Here is a 25,436-nt window from a genome sequence, read left to right as displayed (position 1 = left end):
ACATGCAATGAACCAAACAAAGGGCCACCAGAGCTCCTGTGGGGCATATTGAGCATGATTTTGTACTGAACATATTCAAGAAATGCCTGACTAGCTGATCATCTGGCAGCATCTCACCCTCACTGGAATGATGCTGTAAAAGGGATAAACACACTTCCAAAAAAACCAAAACCACTGGAGAAAATTATCAGACATGATAAAAGCCTAGGTAATGGAAAGCCTATGTACTTTTGAGACAGCTGCTCTGTATAGAGCTTTTATTGCTATCTGTTATACTTCAAGCCATAAACCAAATTGCTTTTGCAAAGTCAGGTAATAAAGGCCCTTCAAACATCAGGGTCACTGATTTTAAGTTCACAGAGAGAAGCCAAAACTGCAGTTTAGTCCCTGCAGCAGGTAACAGTATGCTCACATTTGAATGATGCAACACAAGAACTGACAGGAAAATTGGGAAGGCCCTTTGTCTCAGAGTGCAGGATGGCAGTGGTTTCCAACAATGCAGTCAACTGACAAAAGCAAATCTGGCACCTGCAGAAAACATGCCAAAAACAGGTAGCAAAGCTCCTATTCCAGAACAAATACTATGCACAGGAGCTCTTGAAAGTCACTTAGTACTGTTAAAGGTGAGTGGCAAAATCTGCTGCAGGTAAACAACAGAATATCCTGAGTTGGAAAGGATACACAAGGATCAATAAAATCCAACTCTTGGCCCTGCCCAGGGCAACTCCAAGAACCAACTCCAAGAACACCAAACAAATCCAGCTGTTTCCTACTAGGCCATCATTTTAGGATGAAGCTGTTGAGCAAGGTAATTTATTACAGCATAGCGTGTGGCACCTAAAAGGTGCATTTAAGTTCTAGGGCAGTCTGGGGACAACGCCTGAATGCAGGCACCTTTTCTGTGGAGGGAGAGTGGCAGATTGAGACAAGGAGTATGTTTTTCAGTAACACACAGGTAGTGTTCATCCTGTGAGAAGTTAATACCAAATTAACTCTGACAGAACAGAAGCAAGTTTGTTAAGACCCCACCAGCTCTTCTGCACGTTTGCTCACAGCACATCACTTCAGAGGCTTACATACAAGCTCAGATGTCAAAGTGCAATTTCATTCCTCTTGCCTGGACCAGATTAACTGCAGCTACCAGATTCCAGTCTTAACAGATCCTGGTTTTATCAAGCCAACTACCCCATCCATCAGAAAATCATTTAACACCCTGAGACCAGGAGTTTTGGACATGTTAAAAGGAAAAAAAAATCCAAACCAAACACCACAAAAGAAAGCCATTATCTCGTTTCAGAATCTGTTTAAGCCTTCCAATACTGATGAACAAGGTATTCCACCAGAAAAATAGGACAGATTACCTCTATGCAAAACAGTGATTGTGCAAATCTTTGCTACTTACATCATCCTCCTGACCCTATAAAAATGTAGGGCTAAAGATTTTCTGTATAAAAGTTGCAGTTTATTTCTTTTCTGATCAAGAGTTGTATCACTACTCAATACTACATTTTATTGCTAATCACAAATCGATGCACCGGGATTTCAGAAGGGTTTGGTTTATAGCACTCCTATGTAATAAAAGGAAAAAAGTTACAAATCCAGACTTTGCAGACACATTGCCATGTCCCTATAGAAGCAGGGATGCATTAGGTCTGTTTCATTAGAAAATTCTCCTCTTGAACAGTTTCTGGAGAACACGCAGTCATGATTCTCTCCAGTAGGAAAATTCACCCCATCATTCCATGCAAAAAGAAGGTGGCCAATCTGCTCCACAGCCCAAAATCCCTTTCCTACAGAACGGGAAAGGAACATGTATTTACACTGCTCCTACTGTGGTATGTTAATGCTTAAATTATTAGGAGCAAGTTGGCACATCTTCCAGGTACACCTACTACCCAGCTCAACTCAGCTTCCTATGGCTGGGGTAGCAAATTCTCTCCACCACAACTGAGATGTGTCCTAATACTCTACAAAAATGCTGTGGTAACCTTTGCCAGACAGCAACATGGCAGCACTCCTGCTTCAGAAGAGCACTGCACAGCCTTTCAGTAATACACACGGCTCAGTGCATACTTCTCTGTCTCAGACCCAGTATTAGCTGCTGTAAGCAAAAGCCTGTGGACACACGATAGACAATGCTGCCCCAGAGGAGGGACTGCACTGCTTCAGATACCGCTGCCCTGTCATCCCCAACATTGTGATGCCTGGATTTCAAGAAGGGAGAGTTAGGACTGTCCCTTTAGTCATATTGCCTTAGAGAAACTCAAAAGAAACTCTTTGGGAGCTGAATGTCTATTGGGAGCTGAACACCTATTCTTGTTAGAAGGCTGCACTTCACAAGGCTCCAGAGAGATTTCACTGGTTCTGAGGCACATTCTATTAACAGTTAAACTCATGATTAAGTAAGTCAAAAGCACTATCAGAACAAAAATATTAAATGGAAGGTTAAATAATTTGTCCTACAGGTTTCAATTTCACATTTCACCTGTTCACACAAGCACCTCCTGTCTGTTCAGATTTGAACAGGCTACAGCTCAACCTCAGAAAGGAGGTGCTGAGAAACAAGAGACTGAAGCTGCTTGCAACAAAAAAAAAAGGGATATAAATATAAAAGAGGTTCCATTTCCAGCACCAGTAATACTGCCTGCCCAAGCCCAGGTGTGGTCACCAGGGAGACTCCTAAATTCAGGAACATTATTCAATTAAAACAATAGACCATACTATCCTGCAAGCTGCCAGGATTCCTGGCAACAACTCCCCAAAGAGTTTGCCACCTGTCCAAATTGTCTCTAAAGAAAAAGCAAGACTGCTCAACAAGATGAAAGCAACATCCCCAAGCTGGCTTATTTGGTAAGGACCCAACTTCAGACCAGCAGTCTGCAGGCATCAGCTTCAGCAAATGGGATCTCTTTCACTATCCAACAGCTGCCTTACAGCTACTGCAGAGCATCAGCTTTTTAGCTTCCTTAAAATATAAAAGAACAAAACCCCAAAAGAAACCCTGGATTCAAAGCATCCAAATATGGCCTGTTGTACTGGAACGTTTAAATCCTTGGGGGAGGTGGGCGTCTTCTTCCTCTGCCACAGGCAGCGTTTACTCCATGATGGCCCGGTACAAGGCAGGTTCAATATAATCTTCACGGTAGCGTGAATTGATCACTCTTTGTCTCTTCCTCTCTTGACTGACCTCCTTCTCTTCAAAGATCTCTGTGAAGCGCATATCTGAAGCTATTGACTAAGAGAGAAAGACAGAACTAGTCACTAGAGCACAGATCAAATCCCTTGTCTTCACATCCTCCTATTTCATGTAAGAAAGAACCAAGCCAAGACACTTGGGAACATTCAGACTTCTTCAAAAAACTGACCAAACACAAAAAGAAAATATTTAAGAAACTGGATTTACAAGTCTGGGGATACGTTTAAGTGAACTGCAATCAGAGATCTAAAGAATCTCAAGTTTCAAATGTAACTGAGCACCTAATTTAAATTCACAATCACTTTCTCAAAGTAATAAACAGAGTCAGCTGTTCCAATTTTGAAACAGTCTAGCACAATCTCTGCTTTATGGAGCAGGCATGCTTAAACTCCTGGTCACAGAATTCAGCTGTAATACATTCTTAAGCCTCTAACATCCTGTGTGCCTGCCAACAGATCTGCATCAGGGTGTCCATGTTTGTGCTGTACAGCAAAACACCCCAGTGTGCCGTCTGTAACCACAACTTTTGTAGTGGAAAAGTGTAAAGCAAAAAAACTAGGGGGTGTGGGATCTCCATCCTTATTGATAATCAAAACTTAATTGGAGACACCCATGAGCAACCCTTTCTGAAAACTACCCCTATTTGGAACAGGTGTCTGGAGACCTGCAGAGATCCTGTCCCACCTGAAGTATTTTACAGACTCAAGAAACAGCCAGCTGTTTTGATGCAAGCCTATTAAGAGCTTCTCAGAACAAAGGGTAAGTGAAGGAACTGGGCCATTCTTTGCAATGGAAGTAAACAACGGAACTTAAGAATACAGGTATGAAAGGGCATTAACGTGCTCTCCCAATCTGTGACTCTATGATACAAACTCACACCCCTGTAGAAGGGGAAATTCTCTCCAGAGCGAGACAGAACTTTGCTTTTGTAGCCTGATCAACTACTGAGCTTTGCAATGATTAAGGAGAGCAACAGATTGTTATTTTGCTGCTGCCACGTGCTCAGAGTGCTGTTCAAGCACAGATGAAAGTTCAACGAACTTCTTTAGTAGCATTTGCACCCCATTTACCTACCAGCCTTGACTTCACTCTCTTAGGAAGCTCCTCTTCAAGAGTATATACATCATCCCTTTTCACCATCAGCTGTGAACCATCTTCAAATTCCACCTAGAAGAGAACCAGAAGTTCTGTCAGAAGTCTCACAAGTTAGAACCCTGCCACAGCTACCCAGAACTTGCCTTCTCCCCACAGAATTCTCTTGTGAAATAATCTTCTACCACTTGAAATTTTTAAGATACATATGCAGCTATGCATGCTGCAACAGACTTTAATCAAAACTTTTTTTGGGATATTCTTTTAACACCTGACAAGACAATGTGGCTGTTCACTTTAATACAGTCTGAATATTCATCCCTTTGGAAGCGTGAAAGGTATGGTGCACTCTCACTAGAAAAAAGCAAAATAAACTTATTTTGAGTACTTTAAACTACAGGAACACAGTCTGATGAAGAATTGCAGACCAGCAGTTTTCAGAAGTGGACACTCAAGTAGGTAGCCAGACGTACATAGAGCTGCAAGCAATTACTACCAGCAACTGTTGCCAGCATCTGTCACTGCTAACACAGTGAGAGTAACTTACTCTGGAGTGTTTAAGCATGACTCCCCTATAGCAACCCTGTTAACACAATTGGCTTGTTCTGAGTGATGCATTTTCAGACAGCAATTTTGTACCTGGTACATCTGGATAGCATGTGATGCAACAAACTTGGCTCCATAAACTTGTCCGTCTGTCCATCTCACTTGCACGACTTCCCCTTCAGCAGGGGGACCTAACTGAAGACAATCTCGACTCTAGAATGAAGAGGGAAGATGGGAGAGACAAGAAAGGTAAGCAGGTTCTTTATGTGAAGATTCAGAAAACCACCAAGGAGGCACACTGCACACCACCCCAACAATTCTCCATTTTAGGGATGGAGAACTAGGCTGAGAGGCATCCATTTATGTCATCTGCATTTAAATCCCAACAGTAGTACCAACTTCAAAGTACTTGATGTGGGAATGGCATACAAGTATCAGCAAGTTTTCCTTCAGACCTACCATTGCTGAGCAGCCAGAGATCAGCTGCACTCCCTGTTATATCCGTCCTTATGTGGCCTCAGTTAAGCTGTTCTCAGGTAACATCTCTAAGGCCATCCTGCAGCACATCTGAGCTGCTACAGGACCCAGGGAACAATTACCAGATCCCTGATGTGTCTGCTCTACAGCAGCAGGAACTGACTCATATCATGTGACCTGTACCAGAATCCCACTGCAAAACATACCACAATGTCCTCTGGGTACAGGTTATCGCTGAAGGAGCCATCATCAAAGTTGACCTCGTAGAAAGTCTCCTTTGCAAGGCTGACCACTTCGCATTGATAGAAGCGACCATTCTTGTGCTTGCTGATGACTATCTGTCCAGGGGACAGATCCTGGAGTGCAGCCTTAGCTCGCTAAGAAGAGAAAAATCACTTTTTATATAATCACTCAAAATAAAGAATGTGTTGAAGACCATGGCTCCAGTGCTGGCAGACAACAAAGTAAAACATTTTAGTTCAGGTGAGTTACTCTACTTAAGCCATCACCTGCAGCATTTTAGAGAAGTTCTACCTCCAGAATTTTAAATGCCTAAAGTCTAATCTGTTACGTGCTACTGTCCTTAATTTACTTAGTAAATTGGATTCTCATTCTTCAGAGCAATGGAAGGCCTTTATAGAAAACATTCTCTAATAGATTGTTGTGGTTTTGGTTAAAAAGGCTGCATGGGAACTTTAGAAACTAATCAATCACTTAAATGTGAAATTCTGAGACCATTCATGCAGACTGCTGGAGTACTGGCACTAACTCCTGCATATTAAGTATCACAGCATAACCCCACCACTGTTCCTTATTACAACAGCCACAGGAGGGATGTGATGCTTTCAATCCTTCTGGTCCACAAACCAAAGTACAATAGAGGACCTGACTAAGATCAGAGTAGCAGCAAGGCTGGTATTAGAATCCAAGACCAACACCATTAGATTACATTAAACACTGTGAGACAGCCAAGTCTTCAATGAAGTTTCAAAAGAATCACACAATCTAAAAACTTTTCAGTGCCTCCAAGACACTGCAGTTCAACTCGTGGGAATAACACACCTACTCACCTCTGCCTGAGATGGAGTCTTATGCCTGAAGCAGGTAATGAAGACAACAAATGGCCAGTCATCAGGCTGCATCATGACTCCTGCGGCTTGGGCACAGCTGACATGAAAGGATGTGGGGCACCGACCATGTGAGCACTGTACACAGCAACCTGCAATTCTCTTTCTCCTTTTCTTGCAGAAGATGCATTTCTGTGGACAGAAAGCTGGAGGTTATTGGTTGGCACTAGCTTTTACCCCACACCAAGGGCTAGCTGGTCTAGCTATAATAGCTTATCATGTAACAGCTGTGCCATTTAGCCTCTTGGAAAACACTGCTGCTTTCTAACTAAACAGAACCAGGCAGTTTTAGTCTACGACAAGACAATAATGTATATAAGTAAAGTAATAGAGGAAAAACTTCAATTAAATATCTACCAGCTCAACATGCACAAAGCATGCAACCCAAGGGTGCCAGCAACAGGTCTTAATTAGTCTGCAATGTTCCATCTCAATAGGGCCTTTCAGCACTTGACTAAAAAGTTACATAAATACAAACAACAAGACTAGATTAATGGGAAATGACCACAAAGTAACAGTTAAAATTCTATCACAACTACCAGTGACTCAAGTAAGCCTGCTGGGCAGTTGTAGGAAAAGAATGTTATCTGCAATGCATATGCAAAGCAGTCATTTTCCCCTCAACACTGAGCTGTTAAAACAGCCAAGTACAGTTGCTTTCCTGCTGAAGACCTTCACCCATTATAGGAATGCCTCACATATCCTGAGGCATCTCAGTGCTTGAGAGCAGTCAACAAAGCAAGTTAAATACTAGAAACTAGAAAAACAAGCACAACAAATTATCACCATTACACCACTGTATAAATGTAATTTGCCACATACTGAAAACCGTGCCCCTTTTGCTGGCTCTTCATGTGAATAAACACACACTAGAACAAGGAAAGATTAAAAAAAATGGCAACAGGGATAACTGCCATCTCTCATACACAGAGTTGAGCAGACTATACAGTTCAGTCTGGAGAGGAGATGAGTTGGGTTTGAAGGGACAAGCAAAGCCCCTCAGATTCTGAATGAACTAGAGACACCACCGATGCAGCACAGGTGATCCTCACCAGTCTGAAACGTTGCAGGGGGATTTTGCCAACGTCTATAGGACTCCGCTCTGCGATGTTCACAAATTTTGCCTCCAGTACAGCCACAGCACACATCACATGAACCCACCTGTCAGGACAGAAGAGAGGAAAAAGAAATCACTATGCATTAGGCCAACAGAGGATGTTTCGGAGTTTAAGTAAATACAGTTCTACTCAAGTTTGCCATAAAAACCACAATAAATAACCTCTGAGAACGATCAGTGTGATCTTTCTTCCTACTGCTACTAACAGGTCACATGTAGGGCAAACACAAGACTTCTTCGTACTTAAAATCTACTACTAAGGGGCTTAACAGGAGAGCAATTTAGTGACTCCTGCATGATAAAAGGCTGCCTGACCAAGTTTCAGTTATTTCATGGTGCTACAAGTCTGCCCCACTGCTACTTTGTATCAAATAACTTTAGATGATGCACCACACCCAAAGGACACAGAACAGGCAATTGCATGCACATTATGCTGTAGAGATACCCTGAATTTCAATGTTGTGCTGCTTAAAACTGTGGTTGCCCTTTGTCATCACTGTAACCACAATGAGACGGAAAAATCAAAATCCTCTGTAGAGAAAGTACTGAGAGATGTTAGTTCATTTGGAACCTTATTTTTATGTGGTAGGTTATACCTCTGCACATTACAGCTCTGCACTATCAAACAAAAAGCGGTGAACAGCTGCTACCAACAGAATGAGAACCAGGCATTACCTACAGAGATATGAACTCCTCCATGAGAAGGCAATGAACACACGAAGTGTGAAGGGTGTTGTTGGTCACTCTGTTACACCAAATGCAGACAGTTTACCAGCTTACCCTCAGATACTTAGGAACTGAGCCTCTCCTTAAAATCCAAAAAATCTGGAACACTCACTTGTCATCATTGGCTCTCTGCAGCGCTCCTCCTCGTAATGAACACAAACAGCAGTCCTGGAGTAAAGAAAGCATTAGCTGGAAGAGTGAAGTTCAGCACCACAATTACTGCAGAACCTCCACCTCAAAATGCACATCCAGAGGAAGAAAATGATTTTGCTGCCAGAAGAGAGCTAACTACTTTGTACAGATCAGACCCTCAGCTCTCAAAAGCTGCTGCCCTTAGGGCAACAAATGTAGACCCCAAGTCTGTTGAAAGCAAGCAGACCTACCACTGAAGGGTCAACTTGTTTGTTATGGGATCATTTTACACCTGCTATACCCTATATCGTTCCTTTGGGGATATGTAAAAGGATCTGGAACAAACAGATGAGGAAATAATAATCAAATAATTATGAGGAAATAATAATCAAAAGGCTGACCCATTCTACTGACCTAGAGTCTATATAGCTATTTGAGGGAATCCCATTCCTCTTGCTTTCCTCACATGTGCATACCTGCCTAGTTATTAACACAAGTTACTTCTGGCTTAGAAATAACTACCATAAATTCAGACAGACAATGGATCTATTCCCACATTCATACAGAACATCTTCCCTCTGACTCAAATGAGCTCAGCAGCTTTGCATCAGTTAAAACAATATCATTATGGTTTAAAAGTACCAAAATACAAGAGACTGGCTCCTAAACATTCTCTAAATTTTGTTCTTTTCACAGGATAATTAAAAAACCCAACACCCACAACACTATGTGAATTAACTTTGTAGCCAGGTTCCCAGATGTGCAAGACTCCAGCTGTGAAAAACTTTACCTCTTCTAAGGCATTTTCTGCACACCGGGAGCACATCCAGTCTTCAGTGGCTTTGTCAGGGGATACACCATAACAACCTAGAACAGACACATCTCACTCAAGAGCTTATTTACACTCAAACCCATTTCCCTTGGGCCCAGAAGAAAGCAGGAATTAAAATCAATGAGCCCCAGGATGATGCTGTGTGCATTTGAAGCCACCCATGCAGCCAACTGCCTACCCCACAGGACAGCAGCCAAGTATATCCTCCTCTGGTAAGGGCTGAACTTGGTCTATTTGTATATTAAATCAACTGGCAGAGGTTTGCTAAGATGTACAGACTCAGTACAGAGAACACCAGAGCTTAGGGTAACATCTGGATGCACTCACTCGCGTGAACACAGACATGGCAGTTCTTGCAGGTGATGAGTACACTGGTTCCATCTTCCTCCAGGTAGGGAGTTGAAAGATTGAGGTCAGTGCTGCAGCCAGTGGCAGTAAAGCACATTTCAGGAATCAGGGGTTTAGTTCGGATCTTCCCATCAGCAGCAGCTGGAGTTACTCCAGAGTTTTGACTGCTGCCTTCACATTCTGCCTGTGAGGGATGGATAGGGAATTTAAATTTTACAAGTAAAATGGTCTCACATCATCTTTACTCACACATTATTTCATACATATATCCAGTTTAAAGAACGAATGAAGGTGCTGAAAGATGAGTTGGTAGGTTAGGTGAAAATATAGTTATGTTTATAACTATTTAAAGTTATAAGTATAAAATCCTCAGCTGCTGTGGCTTCAGAATGAAGTTATTTTCTACTCAAATACTAAATGGAAAGTCTGAATTGTATCCCTCTAATGAGCAACAAGATACACATCAAACTGCATCTCTTCTGACAGAAGAGAGGGAATCACCAAGCCCACCTCATGCTCTCTACAGGCAACACCTCTTCTCCATCTTCCCCCTGTAATACAGAGGATCATAACACTGCTATCCATCAGTGTACACTTGCCTTACCCTTGATATGGAAAGATTACCAACACATGAATAGATACCTACTACAATCCCCATTGCTTTTTCCCAGTGTAGTTCTGAACAAGTCTAATGGGCTTTAAAATTAATTTGTTCCTGGAAAATAAACAGACTAAAAATGCAGTTTCCCATATAAAGCTCAGGAGACTTTCAGGCTAATCTTTTGTAATTTATTCTTCTAAACCAATGCCAAATCAAACAGCTAAGACATACAAAGTTTACAGAGATATATTTCCATTCAAGCTACTCTTCTGAACAGCTAAACAGAAATTAATCTTTCTCTTTGAAAAAATGTTTAAACCATCTTTTGTACCTCATAGGCAACCACAGAAGTCACCTCCCTCATCTTTTAAAATTACTGTTAGCAGAAATGGCAGTAGCAGAATGAATTTGCACTGTCCCTCCTACAGTGCATCAAAAGCTAGGGAAAAAAAGTCCAGGTAATACTCACAGTTGGAAGGAAATGGACATGTTTTCAACAAGTCTTGTTTAGTCTAATTCTGTAAAACTTACTGATTTACACTGAATGTCAAGCAAAAGACAAAATGACTGAAGAAAATCTATAACAAAGTTGAAGAAAATATGACTTTTTTCCCCCCAAGCAGCAGACACTCTTCTTCCCAAAGGAAAAGTGCATATTTGTCTGGCACTCTGTGCCAACTTCTTATTTGAATGGGTAACTGAAGTGAGTTTCCAGACTTGCTACAGACTTTCTGAACGACGACTCTAACCACAGCTCGCATCTTGGAAGAGTTTCTGCTCCACTGTCTGGTGTGGACAGACATTTGAAAACCTGCAGCTAAGAGTTTTCTTACAAAAAAGAAGTTAAGAGAACTTCAACTGTCCTCAAATTATTAACTTTATACCCTTCAGCACTAGTGAAATCCTCATGTACCATACAGTTTGTAAGCAGAATTTCCATTCCTAAGAACTTAATCTCAGACAGAAATAGCAAGACTGAACAGAAACTATGGCCTATGGTTTTCAGGAAAATCAGAACTATATGAAATATAAACCTTCAACAAAAAAGTGAGGTCTTTACTTCCAAAACTGTGGCGAATATGTTTCTAGCACCACCACAACCATACAGTGATCACAAATGAATCAAATATGGTTAGTGTATGGGAAGGGTCAAACTTACTCAAAGTTGCAGGTCAAACATGCAGACAACTGTTCAAGCTACCTTAAAATTATTAATCTTAGGTATATCAAAAAATTCAGTGGGGACTCCTGCCTGCACATTTAGTCAACACTACAGGAGTTCTGCACCCTATCCTCTGCTACTGTCTTGGATACACTCCAAGACAAGACAGCTTTCAATCTATACCGTCTACAAACACAACCCTTAATCCTTTTAAGTAAAAAGTTTTCTTCCTTGCCAGCTCCTCAAAGACTATGTGCTACAAGAGCACGTAAAGTACTTTTCTGAAAACATTCTAGTAGTGAAGGAGTCAGTCTGGAAAAGAGAAATGGGATTTTATAGTCAGCTCCAGTAACATTTAAGCTCCATTCTGTGGTTTGAGCAAAAGCCACAAAACACAAAAGCTTCTGCTGAACAGCTGAGTGAGCCCCCTGGGAACCCACAGGGGTCTATCACAGGTGTGAGGATGTTCACCCACTTGTGCTCTCCTGGAACAATTCCTTGGGAAGACTGCAACATCGATACAGCTTTTGTTAACTGGCAACATGCAAACCCCCATATTTAAAACTATGTACCACAACAGGCACCTACTCTGTTATCTCTGTTGATAGCATGACCAGTCTTGGTTTCATACCTGATACGCCTGGAAGAGCATACAAACAGCACAGTATGGGGGCTGCTGGGCCATGGTGCGATTGTATTCTTTTTCAGCCTCAAAGTTTGGTGGACGGTTCTGCCACAGCTGGCTCAGTGGCTTGGCCCATGCTTCTGTCTCCTCAGCCTCTTCTTCAGGAGTTAGCTGCTCTGATGCCTCTGCGATAAGAGAGCACTCACTCAGTGATTTTGTGTCCTTTTATAGATGCTCTTCTTGTAAATGAAACTAAATAAGGCAAGAAGCTATGAATGGAGATGAAAGAAAGACTGCCAGAAAGCAAACTGACAGAAGGGTGATAGAAGCCAGTAACTCAGTCTCCGTTTTAAGAGGCTTCTACTAATCAAGCAACAGTGCAGACAAAAGATAGGCTTATTGTGAGAACAGAACCAGCTCCAAATGACATCAACATCAAAACTAAAGCCATCAGCCAAAGAATCTGGCATTTGGGGTTTTTTTAAATCATGAATATTTACATCAATGACTGGAATGGCCTAAGGCAGATGCAATTAGGCAACAGTCTCTGGTACTGGTTTAATTTTTCTTTCCAAAGTAAAGTACAGAAAACAAAGATGACACCATTTGAGAGAGAAGTTTAATGATGCAATGAGATAAGCACCTTGTCTAGGAGGCAGAGGCGTCACTTGCTGACTCCTGTTTATCACCAGTTAGTTACTGGAATATCCTACACTGCCCACAGAAGCTGAGACCCTCTCTCCAATTTCCCAGAGAGCATAAGGCTTTACCTACCATCATCACTGATGCAGTCTTTCACCAGGAGCGGGTGATGGCGCGGGAGTTTGCTTAACGGCTGGCGACGACCCTTGGATTTCTTACTCTCCTTCACTGAGCTTGCGTACTCCTTTCCCACCTGGCCCAGGAGAAGCAATTCAGCTGTCAGTTAGCATGCTCCCTTTTGACATTATTTTGGAAGGAATTTACTTTGAACTTAGAGAAACTTCTTCAAAATGCACACATGCTTCCACAGTTTTACTTCCAACCAAGTAACTTCAGCTCTAAACCCTTTTCCAAGTGCTCAGAGCACTTTTGCTACAAAAAACTGGACAGAGCTGTACTAGCTCTGTCGAGTCAGTGGAATGGACATTTTTCACAGGTCCCAGTGTAGCTTTTCATGCAAGTCTGTTTACTTAAAGAATCGTGTAAAAGACAGAAACAAAGAAAGACAAGCTGGATGGTTCAACTTAAAAGAGTTGTGATAAGAAGTCTCATGAATTCGGGAGAAGCCTCGCTTGGTGTGTCACTTAAAATATTCCAAATTTAAAAGTAAAAACAAATAATAAACTAGAAAAAATACAGAGCTCATAGACATCTCCAAATAAAAGGGTTATTTTAAATGAAGGACACTTTCATCCTTTCTCTTCATTACTTGCCTTAATGTCTTACCAGAGAGACTGGAATAAGGAGATTGCAACAACAGCTATTTCCTCTTCCCTTAGCCTCATACAAAAACAAGTGACACACTGACAAAATTACTACTAACCTGACAAGCAGGGCAATAAAGGTTATGATTTTAACAGCCCAGAAAGTCTCTCACTAGATAAGAACCTTTTTTTAGAATCTGTTATTTGTTTGAAAGCAGAAGTAAATATTGGATTGAATGCATCTTACATATGTTTAAATACCTTCTTTTCATAAAAGAAGCCAGAAGAGAACACAATAATCATTACCTCTGATCTCTTACACAGAGTTGGATGCAAGACTTCTAAGAAATATTGAAATGGAAATTAGCATTCCCAGTTGCCACCTAATGGAAAATTCATTTTGAAATATACCACACTGGGGAAAAAAATCCACACCCATTGAAAATTTCACCTTTTCCCTGTATAGAGCATATGATGGAGACATCAGTATCTGCAACAGAATGTCTTTAGTTTAAATAGCCATGACGACTGTCTCAGTTTCAGCTCAATTATAAACAGATTGGTCTATCTGCTGTGCCTTTTGCATAATTCTTGACTTCTAAGGACACAATCATTACTGGCCTCCCATTCTCTAATCACAAATTTAAGAGGAAAACAAAATATTGGAAAGACACTACTAGGTAAGATTCTAACTCTTCTCTTAGGTTGTTTAATAAAAATTCATTGGCAGCTTTTAAATACACAGATTTACATTCGCCCAACCAATATTTTTGTTGAATCCTTTCTTCTCTTTTAAAAGGAGACAGATGTACCCAGGTATGCAATTTTATATTAAAAACCCCTCATCACATCAATGTGCTTGCAATAAAGGCTGGAGCAAATTAGATTCATTTTAGGTGCAAACAGGTGGCTCTTACTACAAAAGGACCTCAATCAGCTTGTAATACCACCATGTCAGAAACACCAACCTACCCTTTCCATTACAGCACTTACATAGTTTAGAGAAGTTCTCAAAACATGTGATCTCCTTGCTTTCTAGAAGGGGTTAAGTGTATAAGGCTTTCATCTAAATTCTTGTATGTTTAACAAAACCCAGAAGTGCAAACTACTATGCAAACACCAGTGGGATGAAACTGTCATCTGCAGAAATAGGAAGTTTTGTCACAGCAAATCCCTGACCATGGAATTACAGCTCTCCAGCTTTCAGTTCTTTTGCCATTCATACCTCTGTGAGTTCTTGCTCATTGACACTGGAGGTGGCACTGGCTTTCTTCCCTGAAGTCTGTTCATTGTCGGATCCACCAGCATCCCCCTTAGCATAGCTGTGGACTGTGAACACCCTGGCTGGCCCAGGAAGAGTTCGTTTTGCCAATGGATCAGACGATTCAGAGTCTGAAGAATAGGCAGGTGAGCTGGACTGAACACTGGATGTAGCACTCTGCTTTGAAGCTGGCAACACTGAAGTGGAATTTGAAGCATGTGAAACGGAGAGATCCAGTACAGCTGCTTCTTGTTCCTCCTCCTCAAGCTTCACTGTTTTCAATTCCTCAAATTTGGCTGAGTCCACACGATCTGGAAGAAGAGATATACTGACTTTTTCTGAAGTTTGGGCAGAAAGAGAACACTTGTGCAACTACTTGCACAAAGCCAAACAGAAAAGCAAACTACTACACTCAAAAAAGCAACAGTACACCATATAGAGTAGACGATTAATTCAAACACCTATAAAGTCATAGATGGCTTAGTGAGAGAGAATAAAAGCGTCTGCTCACTACCTCCCCCATTAGAAGAACTAGGGTATATCAAACAAAACCAGCAGACAGTTTAAAATAAACAGAGATGATCCTTTATACAGATACCTATGTAGTTAAAACAGCCCAGCTCCTGGCCACATGTTGCTGTGGTTAAGAGGTTACAAACATTCATGGGAGACTTAATAGAAAAAAAAATATAAACCCACACACCAACAGAAGATTATTAAATACAAGCTGCAAAGGGCTGGAAAACAAAATACAAGAGGGGGCATCCCATATGTTTTCCCTGTTCTTGTGTTGTTCCATATGCCCCCTTGCTCCTCCCCTAACAGCAAGGATAACTCACCCATTACAAGCCATATGAATTTTCTCCAGCCTACTTATTACAAAATTACAAATAACACACCTGTAAAGCATACCAGACCCACTGTACCAGGAAGCGTGCATATGTTTTACGAAGCAATTCCTATAAACAGGTCACATTGCTCAACAGAAATATAAAGGAACTTAGACTACTGAGGCATCCTATATATATTTTTTGTATGCAGGCAGGCAAAATAAAAAGAGTAAAAATCCAAAACTAGAAAATGACAATATTTCTCTCATAACAGTACATTTCTGAGGTGCTAGCAATGGCTCTGACAAACTGGTGTCTGCTTTTTTGGACACAAAAGCATCCTACCAAGAAGCATCATATGAAAGAGTGCCCCAGCCAAGCCTGGCACATGGTTACCCAAAGTTTGAGCCTTTGCTCACCTTGCTGCACAAGTTCACTCGTAGGCCTTTCACAAGGCTCTGCCATGTCCGCTTCATACTGCGTGGAGCTCAGCTCCTCCTTAGGGAAGGCCTCACTCTCACTCACCTCCTGAGGCACTTCCAGGCAGACCCTGTGCCTTTTTGTTCCTATGCGGTGCTTGGGGATGCTGCAGAAGACAAATCCCTATGTCAGGTTAGCAAACATGTAAATGTGTTGAATTTCTGTGTGAATGCATAAAATACAGTCTGGTTTGGATTAGTATTTTATTTTGGATTAGTATTTTATTTCCAGCATCTGGAAAGCCAAACAGTTTTCAAATTATTCTGAAATGTTTTCTTTGCTTTTACAGAAGAAAAGTCAGTAATCCTTAGAGATGACTTCTCAGCATGTTAATCATGTATTAGGCAACTATGCTCTAGCCAGGCATTCTTTACCTTAAACAACAAAATCCCTCCAAACAAAACCTCAAACAAACCAAACCAACAACAAAAAAATCAACCACCAAAGACAGCTTTAGGAACAGTAGCTGGCACTGACTGAAAAAGATTTAACTGCAAAATGTAAGATGATTAGCCTGTTGGCCTTCAGCAAGGAACTGAACACCAATGTCACAGTTTGCAGCACTGATTCTACCAGAATTTGTTAACGAGTACTGCCCCATGATCTCAATATAGCCCCTTTCTTTTTCTGGCTTGTCAGTGCAGGGTACACACTGCCAATCCAGGCTTTGGGGGTCTGTCCCAAGATGAAGAACCACCTTCCAAGCTGGTGTGTTTCCTGCTTACCACAGACTATCTATTAATGTGGACTTGAATAGTAAAAAATACTAAGAGTAAACCCTGTTGCCAGGAAAAACGAGTATTGCCAACTCTGACTGTTATTCTATCAGAATGGCAAACATTTAATTGCAACTGGGTTCAAATTATAATAATCCAATAGAAAAGCAGAGGACTATATAAAGCAGTACCTTTTTGTCTCATCCCCAGCCACCTCCTCTTTACACGTCTCTTCTGTTTCCATCTCTTCAGCACACTGTTTCCCATTCTTGACTTTTTGCATGAGATCCCCTTTAAGGAACTCTGCTGCCTCTGGGGTTGGAAGAGCATGGTCAATGACAGTCACATCCTTCCCAGCTTTCCAAAGCTTGTAACGATCTGGCTGGTACTTCCTCACAAACACATCCATGGAGATCTTCACCATGTCCTTCCGACACGAGCACTGAAGTCACAGAAAATATTACAGTAAGGCCAAATACTCAACAATTCTATCCTGCATTTCTCCAGCACTTTGCTTTCAGGAGTTTAAGGAACAAAATCCCACTCTCACACGTAATTGAGCCTCAGAACTCTCAACACTCTTTCCCAGGAAATCAAAAGGGTATATATTAGGTTACTAAAAATGGCAGAAAAGCCAGCAAAAACCAGAAAACAGAAAAACAGATGTTATCACAACAACTAGGAAACTAGGAAATAAAGCTCACCAGTCTATTTACAGAGTTGCTGACTGTTTTAAAATGAGCTCATACAGAAACAGGCAGCAAAACCAGAGACTATAATGAAGGAATAAGAGCCACATAAACTCTGGGCCTACCCAGAGCAGTAGAGATTCCCCTCATCCAGGCATGGTTGTAACTAGTGCTTTAAAGCATTCACTTCAATTTAGCTTCTGAAAACATAACCCTTGTTCGTAAGGCACCTCTACAGGGATATAACACTATTCAGTCTAGAGGTTCAGCCAAGATACTTATTTTGATAAGTTATTTAAGTTACCAAAGTTGTATTCCAGGCTAAACAGTCCATAAATAATGGTTAAAATACTGAAGAAAAACAGTGATGAGTTCTGCCCACCAAGCATACTCTTTCATCTCTGGAAAGACAACCAGTCCCCTGAGCCTCACTTAGGCTGCACAAAGTTACAAAGAAGTTACGAAACATGACAAAACACGTTGCAAGCTATCCATGGTTGACACAAGTGCAGGAAGCAGCACTTGGGGTGAATGTTGCTACTTTGTGAGAAAGCAAACATCGCATCTTAAAAGCCCCAAAACCACTCCCTTAGAACAAACAATGGGGTCTTAATGATGGCAACAGACCACTCACCAGCACCGACTGCTTCCCGTACTCAATCCACCGAAGAGTAGCAAAGTTGGTAGATTCAGCACAGTTAAAGCCGTGGTTAAAGCCAGCATGATAGCTATAAGGAAAGGTTATCATGAACTCTCCAGCCTCCTGCGTCACCTAGAAGACAATTGAGACATCCCAGTGTTATTCAGAATTTAAGAATGTACTTGGTGGATATGATTAAAAGGAGCTCCTGTATTCCTCTCTGCAGCACACCCAAAAACCCTACTCAGATGGTGACTGGAGCTCCCTGCTGCAATGGATAGACTTGATACTGACCTTCACTATTTTGCTACTTGTGTTAAATAGCTGTTTACTGAAAAGCCATGCTCAGGAGTTTTTTTACTAAAACACAACACAGCTGGTGAAAAGCGCACAGAAATGGTTATACATACAAAATACTCTGTGACCAGCTATAGGAAGTTCATAAAGATACTTATCTGTATCAGCTACAGGTTTGGCTGAACAGCATCTAAGATCAAGTAAATTTCTATTCACACAGAACTTGGAAATTTACTGCTGTTTTCTTTTGCTGTTCATACTAAAGTACAACTCTCAGTCAGCCTTCTACTGCTGCTCTTCAACATTTCCCCACTGTAAAGGTTTATAACAACAAAACCCTTCAGCTGTCCAGGTAGATGGGATAGTATTTCTGAATAAGAACTCAAAGACTAGATCTTTAATATCGCTGTGTGGGAGTGGAAACGGCAGGTCATTACCCGAGAAATTAAGGAAGCCTATAAAGTTATTAATGTAATTAAAAAATTAACAGGGAACAACCCTTATTTTCTATCGAGGAAGCAGATTGCAACAAACAAAATTAGCAGGGCCAAGTTTGAGACAAAAAAATAACAATCTCACTTCGCTGAATACACATCTCAACAGTGAAGTGAATCTAACACAGGAGGTAATGTTTAGTTCTAAGTCAAAAAATTAAAAAAAAAAAAAATTACAGAAAACCAAGCTTTTGTTTTTAGGAGCCCTTGACAGATTTTTCTGTCTCAAACTCTTTCAGGCCCCAACTGCCAGATAAATGGAAGTACAATAGGAAGGACTGCCTTATCTCCTGCCTGTTTCTATTTTCCTCTCTAAGCATCTGCTACTGGCTGCTGTCAGAAACAAGACAAGGCTGCAGGAACCTCTTGATTAAGCTGGTATAACCACGATTACTTTTCTACACCTTATCAAATGGAATTCCGTATTTCTTCAGAATTGATGGAGAGATGAGAGTCATCTTGTGACGGAGAAATGCTTCACAGCTTTGGGCACTTCCCGGGAAAAAACCTGTTTAAAATAAAGACAAGGAGAGATGTTACCATTGTGCTCAAACTACATTTATCTTTCAGCAGTTTTTATGAAAAATTACTGTCTAGACACTTTTTCCCTACAAGTATGGACCACTTTATTTGAAGTGTACTAGCTTGCATGCTGAAGAAAAATGACAGCTCCCCAAGATTTATCTTTTAACAGCTGCCAGTTTGAAAGAACATAAGAAAGACCTCAAATAGAGGGATCCTCACTTGGCCATAACCTTCAAGTTTTAATAATCAATAGCTAATGATTTTCTCATTAAGGGTTAGACAGACCACAAGTTCATTATTTGTAATGTGACATTTCTCTTGTGCGTATCCTATAAGCAAATACAAACCAATGTCATCTATATTCTAAAAGGCAAATTATCAGTTCAGTCATGCTAGCCTGTGCTCTCTAAAAGAGCTGAAACCCATTGCAGCCGTCCATCCCATCTTTAGAAAAAGGCAGGACATGAATTGCCTGATTACCTTTTGCAAGTCTCTCCAGCCGCTTCCCATGCTCTGGAGGGATAGAGTACCTGCAGTCGTAAGAAGACATCTGATAAGTAAAGTGACAACAACAAAATCTGAAACTTTGACAGGAAATCATAATCAGTCATCAAGGCGTGAATTACTTAAAAAAAAAAAAAAAAATCTCTGTATCTACACTTGTCTTTTTCAAAGTTTGATATAAAGCTAAAAATCTTCATGGAGGACTTTTACTTTTCTATCCCAAGAAAAATCAACACCCAAAACCTGACCATTTCTTTCAACAACTTTTGCTCAAGCAATCAAGGAAGTAAAAAGTCTGATGTACATGATTAGCAGATCTGTGCAGCAAAACATGAATTGCAACGAGAAAGGGAAGAGCACTTCCTGAACTGTCTCAGTTCACAGCTGCGCAATCTCAGTATGCTCAGTGCAAGGAGAAACACAGGGCAGGACAGAAAATGGGATCACCTCTTTCAGCTGCTCAGACCAAGATGGTACTAAGTCAGATGCCACAGCCTTAACACCTGCACAACTCACGGAGTGCCCTTTAGGGGTATGTCTCTCTGTACACACCTTTTTATGGGTGGCACAAAACTCCTGGCTGGTGTGACTACAATAAATCAACCTACTCAGTTTGCTTTCACTCTGGAATACAGTGCTATATTCTGAATGGATTCCTTGCTAAATTAATCAAAGACACCAGCAAAGCTCACTTCTTCCAAGTACTACTGTAGAAGCAGCAACGGCCAAATAGTTCAACAGACTGAATTATTCTGTTTCATGTTTCCCTGCTACTGCCACTGCATGGGGTTGTTCATGGGTCACACTGTGCTAGCTATTATTTTTTTCTTCAAAGTTGTATTAAAAGGCAGCCAAAAATACTAGTTTCCAACAAAAGTGCCATGGAAACAATTGTTGAAGTTGCTTGAGAAATTAATTTGTGAACAGAAGGGCATGATTCACTCTTCAAATGCAAGCCATGATAAAGAGAAATTCAGGAGCCTCCCCTAAAAAGAATCAAGAAAGCTCAGACATTGGACAAACCACTCAGTGACATCCATATGATAAACAGCTACAACTCTAAGTCTGTTAAAAACTGCCTGTTCCCCCAGTGCTTGTGTGACCATACCTCTGTATGGTCATTTTAGAGCCTCAGGAAATGATAAGCAAGCCTGCCAAGTTTTGGCCCTACCACCGCAGAGAGGATCCACACTGTACTGTAATTCAGAAGAACTCTCTAAATCAGGACAGCAAACAGGACCCTCTTAGAAGGTAACCAAACAAATTCTACTGAAGACACGCACTACTTTGCAGCTCCTTACAGATTTCTAGTATCCTTGGTATCAGACAGAACTGCAGTGCAAGACTGGAGAAATGGTAGTTATTTTAGTCAACACTTAGCTTCATGACTTTAACTCCAATATTTTATGGTATTGCTTTTCTACATCTAGAAGATTCCTCAGACAATCTTACCATGACTTGGGTTCCCCAAAATGCAAGTAATTAATACTGTAGAGATCCATGTCCTCGGTGTGCCAAGCAAAAGAAGTTTTCCACATGCCAAAATACAGGTAAGGAGTATTCACTCCTTCAATGGTTATGCCACTTTCATTCTCCACAATATCCAGGATTGTGTTCAATCTGCCAATATTCCACGCATCTACATGCTGTAAAACACAAGCCTCATGTCAAACAAGAGCCACAAAGAACAAAACCACACAGCTGAGATGACAGTTTGCAAAAGCTAACAGACACTTGTGAAACAGCACATCACAGAATACGCAGCTCAAGCTGTGAGCTAGTTCACCTAAACCCAACAACTCTGCATGGTGTAGCTTGCACAGTGATTGCTTACTGGCCTTTAAGGAAGGAAAGAGAGTTACCAGTCAACATAATGATTACAAAGGAGAAATAACCATGAAGCTACAGATTTAGCAGAGAATAGCTGATGTTGATTGAGCTTGAGCTGATGTCTGAACCCTCTTGAACAAAACCACTTTTCACTCCAAACATCTTTTAAAAGAGTAAATCATGGTAATTTAGGAGACAAACAAGCAGATTGCAAACTGTCTTTTGACAGTTATCATCATGCCACCTAACGGCTACAGAGCTGTCCCACAAAAATACATACACCAGTGGATACCAAAACTGCATGCATCCACTGATCAACACTTCCAACTCTCACACAACCTTCAGGACAAAGCAACGCTTGGGCAATAGTGTTTTCTGCTTTCCTAAACTAAACTACACTACACTGAAGTGCTAGCAAAGGTCCCTACCTCTGTCAGCCGCCTACTCCAAAAGCTGGAACTACGCTAAGACTATCATTAACTCTTTCCAAAAGGTAAGAGTCAAATACCACATTAGTATTTATGGAATGCAATATACCAGGATAACTGTTACCTGAAAACCAGAACAGTTTCCTCACCTTGTCGTAGAGTGTGCCGTTAACGTCAGCTCCGTAGATGGGGGCATTGAACGTAAGGTTCTTCCAGTATTTTCGTTCAAGGTCTTCAAAGTCCGTGTACCGGGGTGTACAGTACCTGAAAAAAAACCAAGAAAGGTAGTAAAGACTTTGCAGTTTGATATTTGAGAAGTCTAAACCAACGTTTTCCTCGACTGAGAATGGAAAGCTACAATAAAAATACCTAATGTGTGTTATCAGCCAGACCCCTAAGCTGCCAGAAGAGAAGTGAGAGCAGTCATGGCTCTGTTTCTGTGACACTTGGGAACGGAAGTATCAGGAAGAAAATTACTTTCCTGTTTCTCAGTTTACTTTCATTTTTGCTTTGTGCACTTTTCCGGGTTCAGAACAATTTCACCTTCTAGCTGAAGCTACTTAGAAACAACAATGCGGTCAAAACCAGAAATGATACAAAGAACAACTTAAAAAACATACAAACAAACCCAAAGTTTTCCCACCACTATGAAACTAGCAAACCTTCACACTCACCATGGTCAAACATGCTCTGTTTACCAGCAAAATACCTGCTTTTGATGCCCATTCCTTCTAACTATATACTGGACTATGTGTAGCACTGGGGGATCAAACTTAGTCTTAACATCTATTTAATGTGTATCTATATACATAGATTCCACACAATTACATATATAACACAAAACAGTAACTTACATCAAATTATTCTATTAAACAGAACTCTTAAATATCTGGTCTGTACTGCTTTTGAAAGATAAAACAAGCTTTGATGGACCAACTGCAGCTGGCAATTCCAATGTTATTTCTAAGTAGTTACTGCAAAGGCTGTTTTGCTCCAACTCCTTTTCAAGTGATCTTCATCTCCTTTTTTATGTCATGAACATTCCTTTCTCCACTACTCAATAAATATTTCAATGGTCTAGCTACCGGGGACAGACAGACAGGAGCCCACAGCACAAACAGAAAGTTCTGCTGCCATTACACATAATTTTGCTGCACAGGTGACAAAGGTCCCCATGCACACAGCCCACTGTACAAGCAACCTCATCTGCCCAGGGCATGACGGTCACACCGCTGACCCCAGGCCGCATGGAGGACCCGGCCCCCGTGGATGCCCCAAACCTAGAAGCGTTCAAGGCCTGCTTGGATGGGGTCCTGAGCAGCCTGTTTTTGACCCTGACAGGGTGGGGAACCAGATGATCTTTAATGTCCCTTTCAACCCAAACTATTCCATGACTCTATGTGCCCGGAACCGGCCGTACTTGTCACTGTTGGCGATCCTGCGGAACTCGCGGACCGTCATGGCCTTCTTCTGGATATTGTACTGCGTGAAGAGCCCGGACTGCCCTGTCACCACCTGCTGGATGGGTGCGGGGATGACGAGCTCGTCGATGTCATCGTAGCACTGCCGCGGCTTCCACTCCTTAGGCGGCACGATCTGCGGGGACACACGGGCCGGGAGCGGTGGCCGCGGCCGGGGACAGCGTCAAACTCGGGGAACTCGGGCCGAGCCCCGGCCAGGGCGCGCCCGCCCCACCGGCGCCGCGGCGTAAACAAAGGGCGGAGGCGGCCGGTGCGCGGCCCGGAGCCGGCGGCACGGCCTCCGCCCGGGGGGAGAGGGAGTGTCGCACCTTGGCCAGCCCGGCGCGGTGGGCGCCCTGCGACTCCACGTAGGCGATGTAGCGGCTGAAGTCGCGGAACTCCTCCATGGTGGGGCGGAAGGTCATGATGCGCTGCCCAGGGTTGAGGCTCTCCAGCTCCGAGGCCATGATGCCGGGCCAGCCCTGCGCGGAGGAGGCGGGGGTGTCTGCGCGGGAGGCGGGACACCGGACCCGCCCCGCCCCTCCACCCGCCGGCCAATCGCCGCGGGGTCCGCACCGGCCCTGCCTCCTCATTGGCGGAGGACGCGTGCCCGTCAGGACCCCACGGCTTGCTCTCCCTCTTACGGCGGAGAACGCCACCGACTCACCCCCCCCCTCTTGACCGGCCCGGCCCGGCCCGGCGGAACCCGAGTCCCCGCCCGCCGTGGTCCCGTCGGCAGCAAGGCCCGCTCCTCCGCCGCCCCCGCCCGTCCCTCAAACCAACGCCCAGCCGCCGTATCCCTCCGCACCACGCGCCCAAATAGTCCTGCGGACCTCCGACGCCACCGCGGCCGTTCCGCTCCGCCCGAGACCCACCCTGCCGCCCCGCCCCTTCCCTCCGCCGCCGCAGCCAATCGCTGCCCGCTTCCCGCTTCACAGCCAATAGGAATTCGATGGCCGGCAGGGGCGGGCCAGCGAATCAGGAGGCCGGGCGCGGGGCGGTTGCTAGGCAGGCGGGCGGGCGGGACTAGGAAGTCGCTAGGGGGCGTTCGAGCAGGGGCCGGGCTGGGGCACCCTCAGCCCGCGCAGTCGCGGCGGGGGCACCGTTCCCATGCCGCCCGCATCCCACCCGGATCCTTCCCGCATCCTTCCCGCATCCCTCCTGTATCTCGCCCGCTCCCCGCCTCCAGGCCCCGGGGAGTCTCGCTGGGTGCAGCTGATCTCGGTCCAGCGGGCGCTGAGCGCGAGGTGGACACTAACCCAGGGTACGTGGGTGCTGCAGTGAGCGGGTGAGTTTCGGGCGCGGAGCGGTGGCACACAACAGGCATCTGCCAGCCGAGCACACGAGCCCCTCTAATTATACTCCTACAGTTTCCGTGTGTAAACAAAGCCAGAGTAGAATTTGATACTTCGCAAAAGTTTGGCAGCGAACGCAGACTGGGGCTGGACCAGTACCAGGCCCGGCCCACGCCAGGGTGCTTGGCCAGCACAGTCCGGTCATCTAGAAACGTGGAAAAGTGCCGCTGTAGCCAGCGGATGTTGTCAATAATCTGCCACCGTTTGTGTCAAGGACTGGGACCTGACAGTACAGCTTTAGCAGCAAATGCCTTTGAGTGTGTACAAGGCCGAGTGCGTAACAGACCCTGTCTAGGGACACTGACCTCTCCTTGGCTGGGACTGGCTGCAATTTTCACACTGCGCAGTGCTAAATGCATTTTAAATCTTTAAGTGCCAATGAGCAACCTTGAAAGTAAGCAAAACCCACCTGAAAAAGGTCCCAGCCATCCTCAGAGACCGCACTCAGTCCCTCATGCCTAAATAAAACCTTAATTTCACTCTGTTTCTCCTAATACGTGTTTCCTTTGGTGTCATGCTATAGGCAGGCAGCAGCCCTGA

At 43.0% G+C, this 25,436-nt stretch overlaps 1 protein-coding gene across 2 annotated transcripts; it reads right to left on the bottom strand.

The window, feature by feature from the left end:
* Nucleotides 1–1,440: 1,440 nt before the first annotated feature.
* On the bottom strand, nucleotides 1,441–24,416 carry KDM4A (lysine demethylase 4A). 2 transcript variants are annotated; one of them, XM_082287316.1, is made up of 22 exons: nucleotides 24,375–24,416; nucleotides 23,871–24,023; nucleotides 23,502–23,677; nucleotides 22,231–22,345; nucleotides 21,276–21,469; nucleotides 19,800–19,849; nucleotides 19,199–19,302; nucleotides 17,998–18,135; nucleotides 16,866–17,116; nucleotides 15,898–16,064; nucleotides 14,613–14,959; nucleotides 12,756–12,876; nucleotides 11,988–12,166; nucleotides 9,573–9,777; nucleotides 9,204–9,280; nucleotides 8,394–8,449; nucleotides 7,491–7,599; nucleotides 6,382–6,570; nucleotides 5,518–5,688; nucleotides 4,928–5,047; nucleotides 4,271–4,363; nucleotides 1,441–3,235 (listed from the first exon to the last, which is right to left on the bottom strand). In XM_082287316.1, exons 2-22 carry the CDS (start codon nucleotides 24,006–24,008, stop codon nucleotides 3,095–3,097), a joined length of 3,141 nt encoding a protein of 1,046 aa, XP_082143442.1. In that variant the 5' UTR covers nucleotides 24,009–24,023; nucleotides 24,375–24,416; the 3' UTR covers nucleotides 1,441–3,094. The 2 variants fall into 2 exon arrangements, 1 of the variants encoding a protein (XP_082143442.1); XR_014226663.1 differs by lacking the exons at nucleotides 1,441–3,235; nucleotides 4,271–4,363; nucleotides 4,928–5,047; ... (9 more) ...; nucleotides 15,898–16,064; nucleotides 16,866–17,116 and having other exon boundaries at nucleotides 19,199–19,301; nucleotides 19,798–19,849.
* Nucleotides 24,417–25,436: the final 1,020 nt, after the last annotated feature.

The sequence above is a fragment of the Coloeus monedula genome (genome assembly GCF_965178545.1).
Source record: "Coloeus monedula genome assembly, chromosome: 9".
Taxonomy (NCBI): domain Eukaryota; kingdom Metazoa; phylum Chordata; class Aves; order Passeriformes; family Corvidae; genus Coloeus; species Coloeus monedula.
Note: the sequence above shows the minus strand (reverse complement) of the source record. Positions and strands in the feature narration are given on the sequence as shown.

Bases quoted from the DNA above. Each gene is read 5' to 3' on its own strand.
- KDM4A (XM_082287316.1), bottom strand. From the start codon at position 24,008: ATGGCCTCGGAGCTGGAGAGCCTCAACCCTGGGCAGCGCATCATGACC. The intron at 19,303-19,799 runs GTAATCAGGCAA...TATTTTAAACAG, and splicing joins GCTGGAGAGACTTGCAAAAG to GTTTTTTCCCGGGAAGTGCC. The intron at 9,778-11,987 runs GTATGAAACCAA...CATCCCTCACAG, and splicing joins TGCTCTTCCAGGCGTATCAG to GCAGAATGTGAAGGCAGCAG.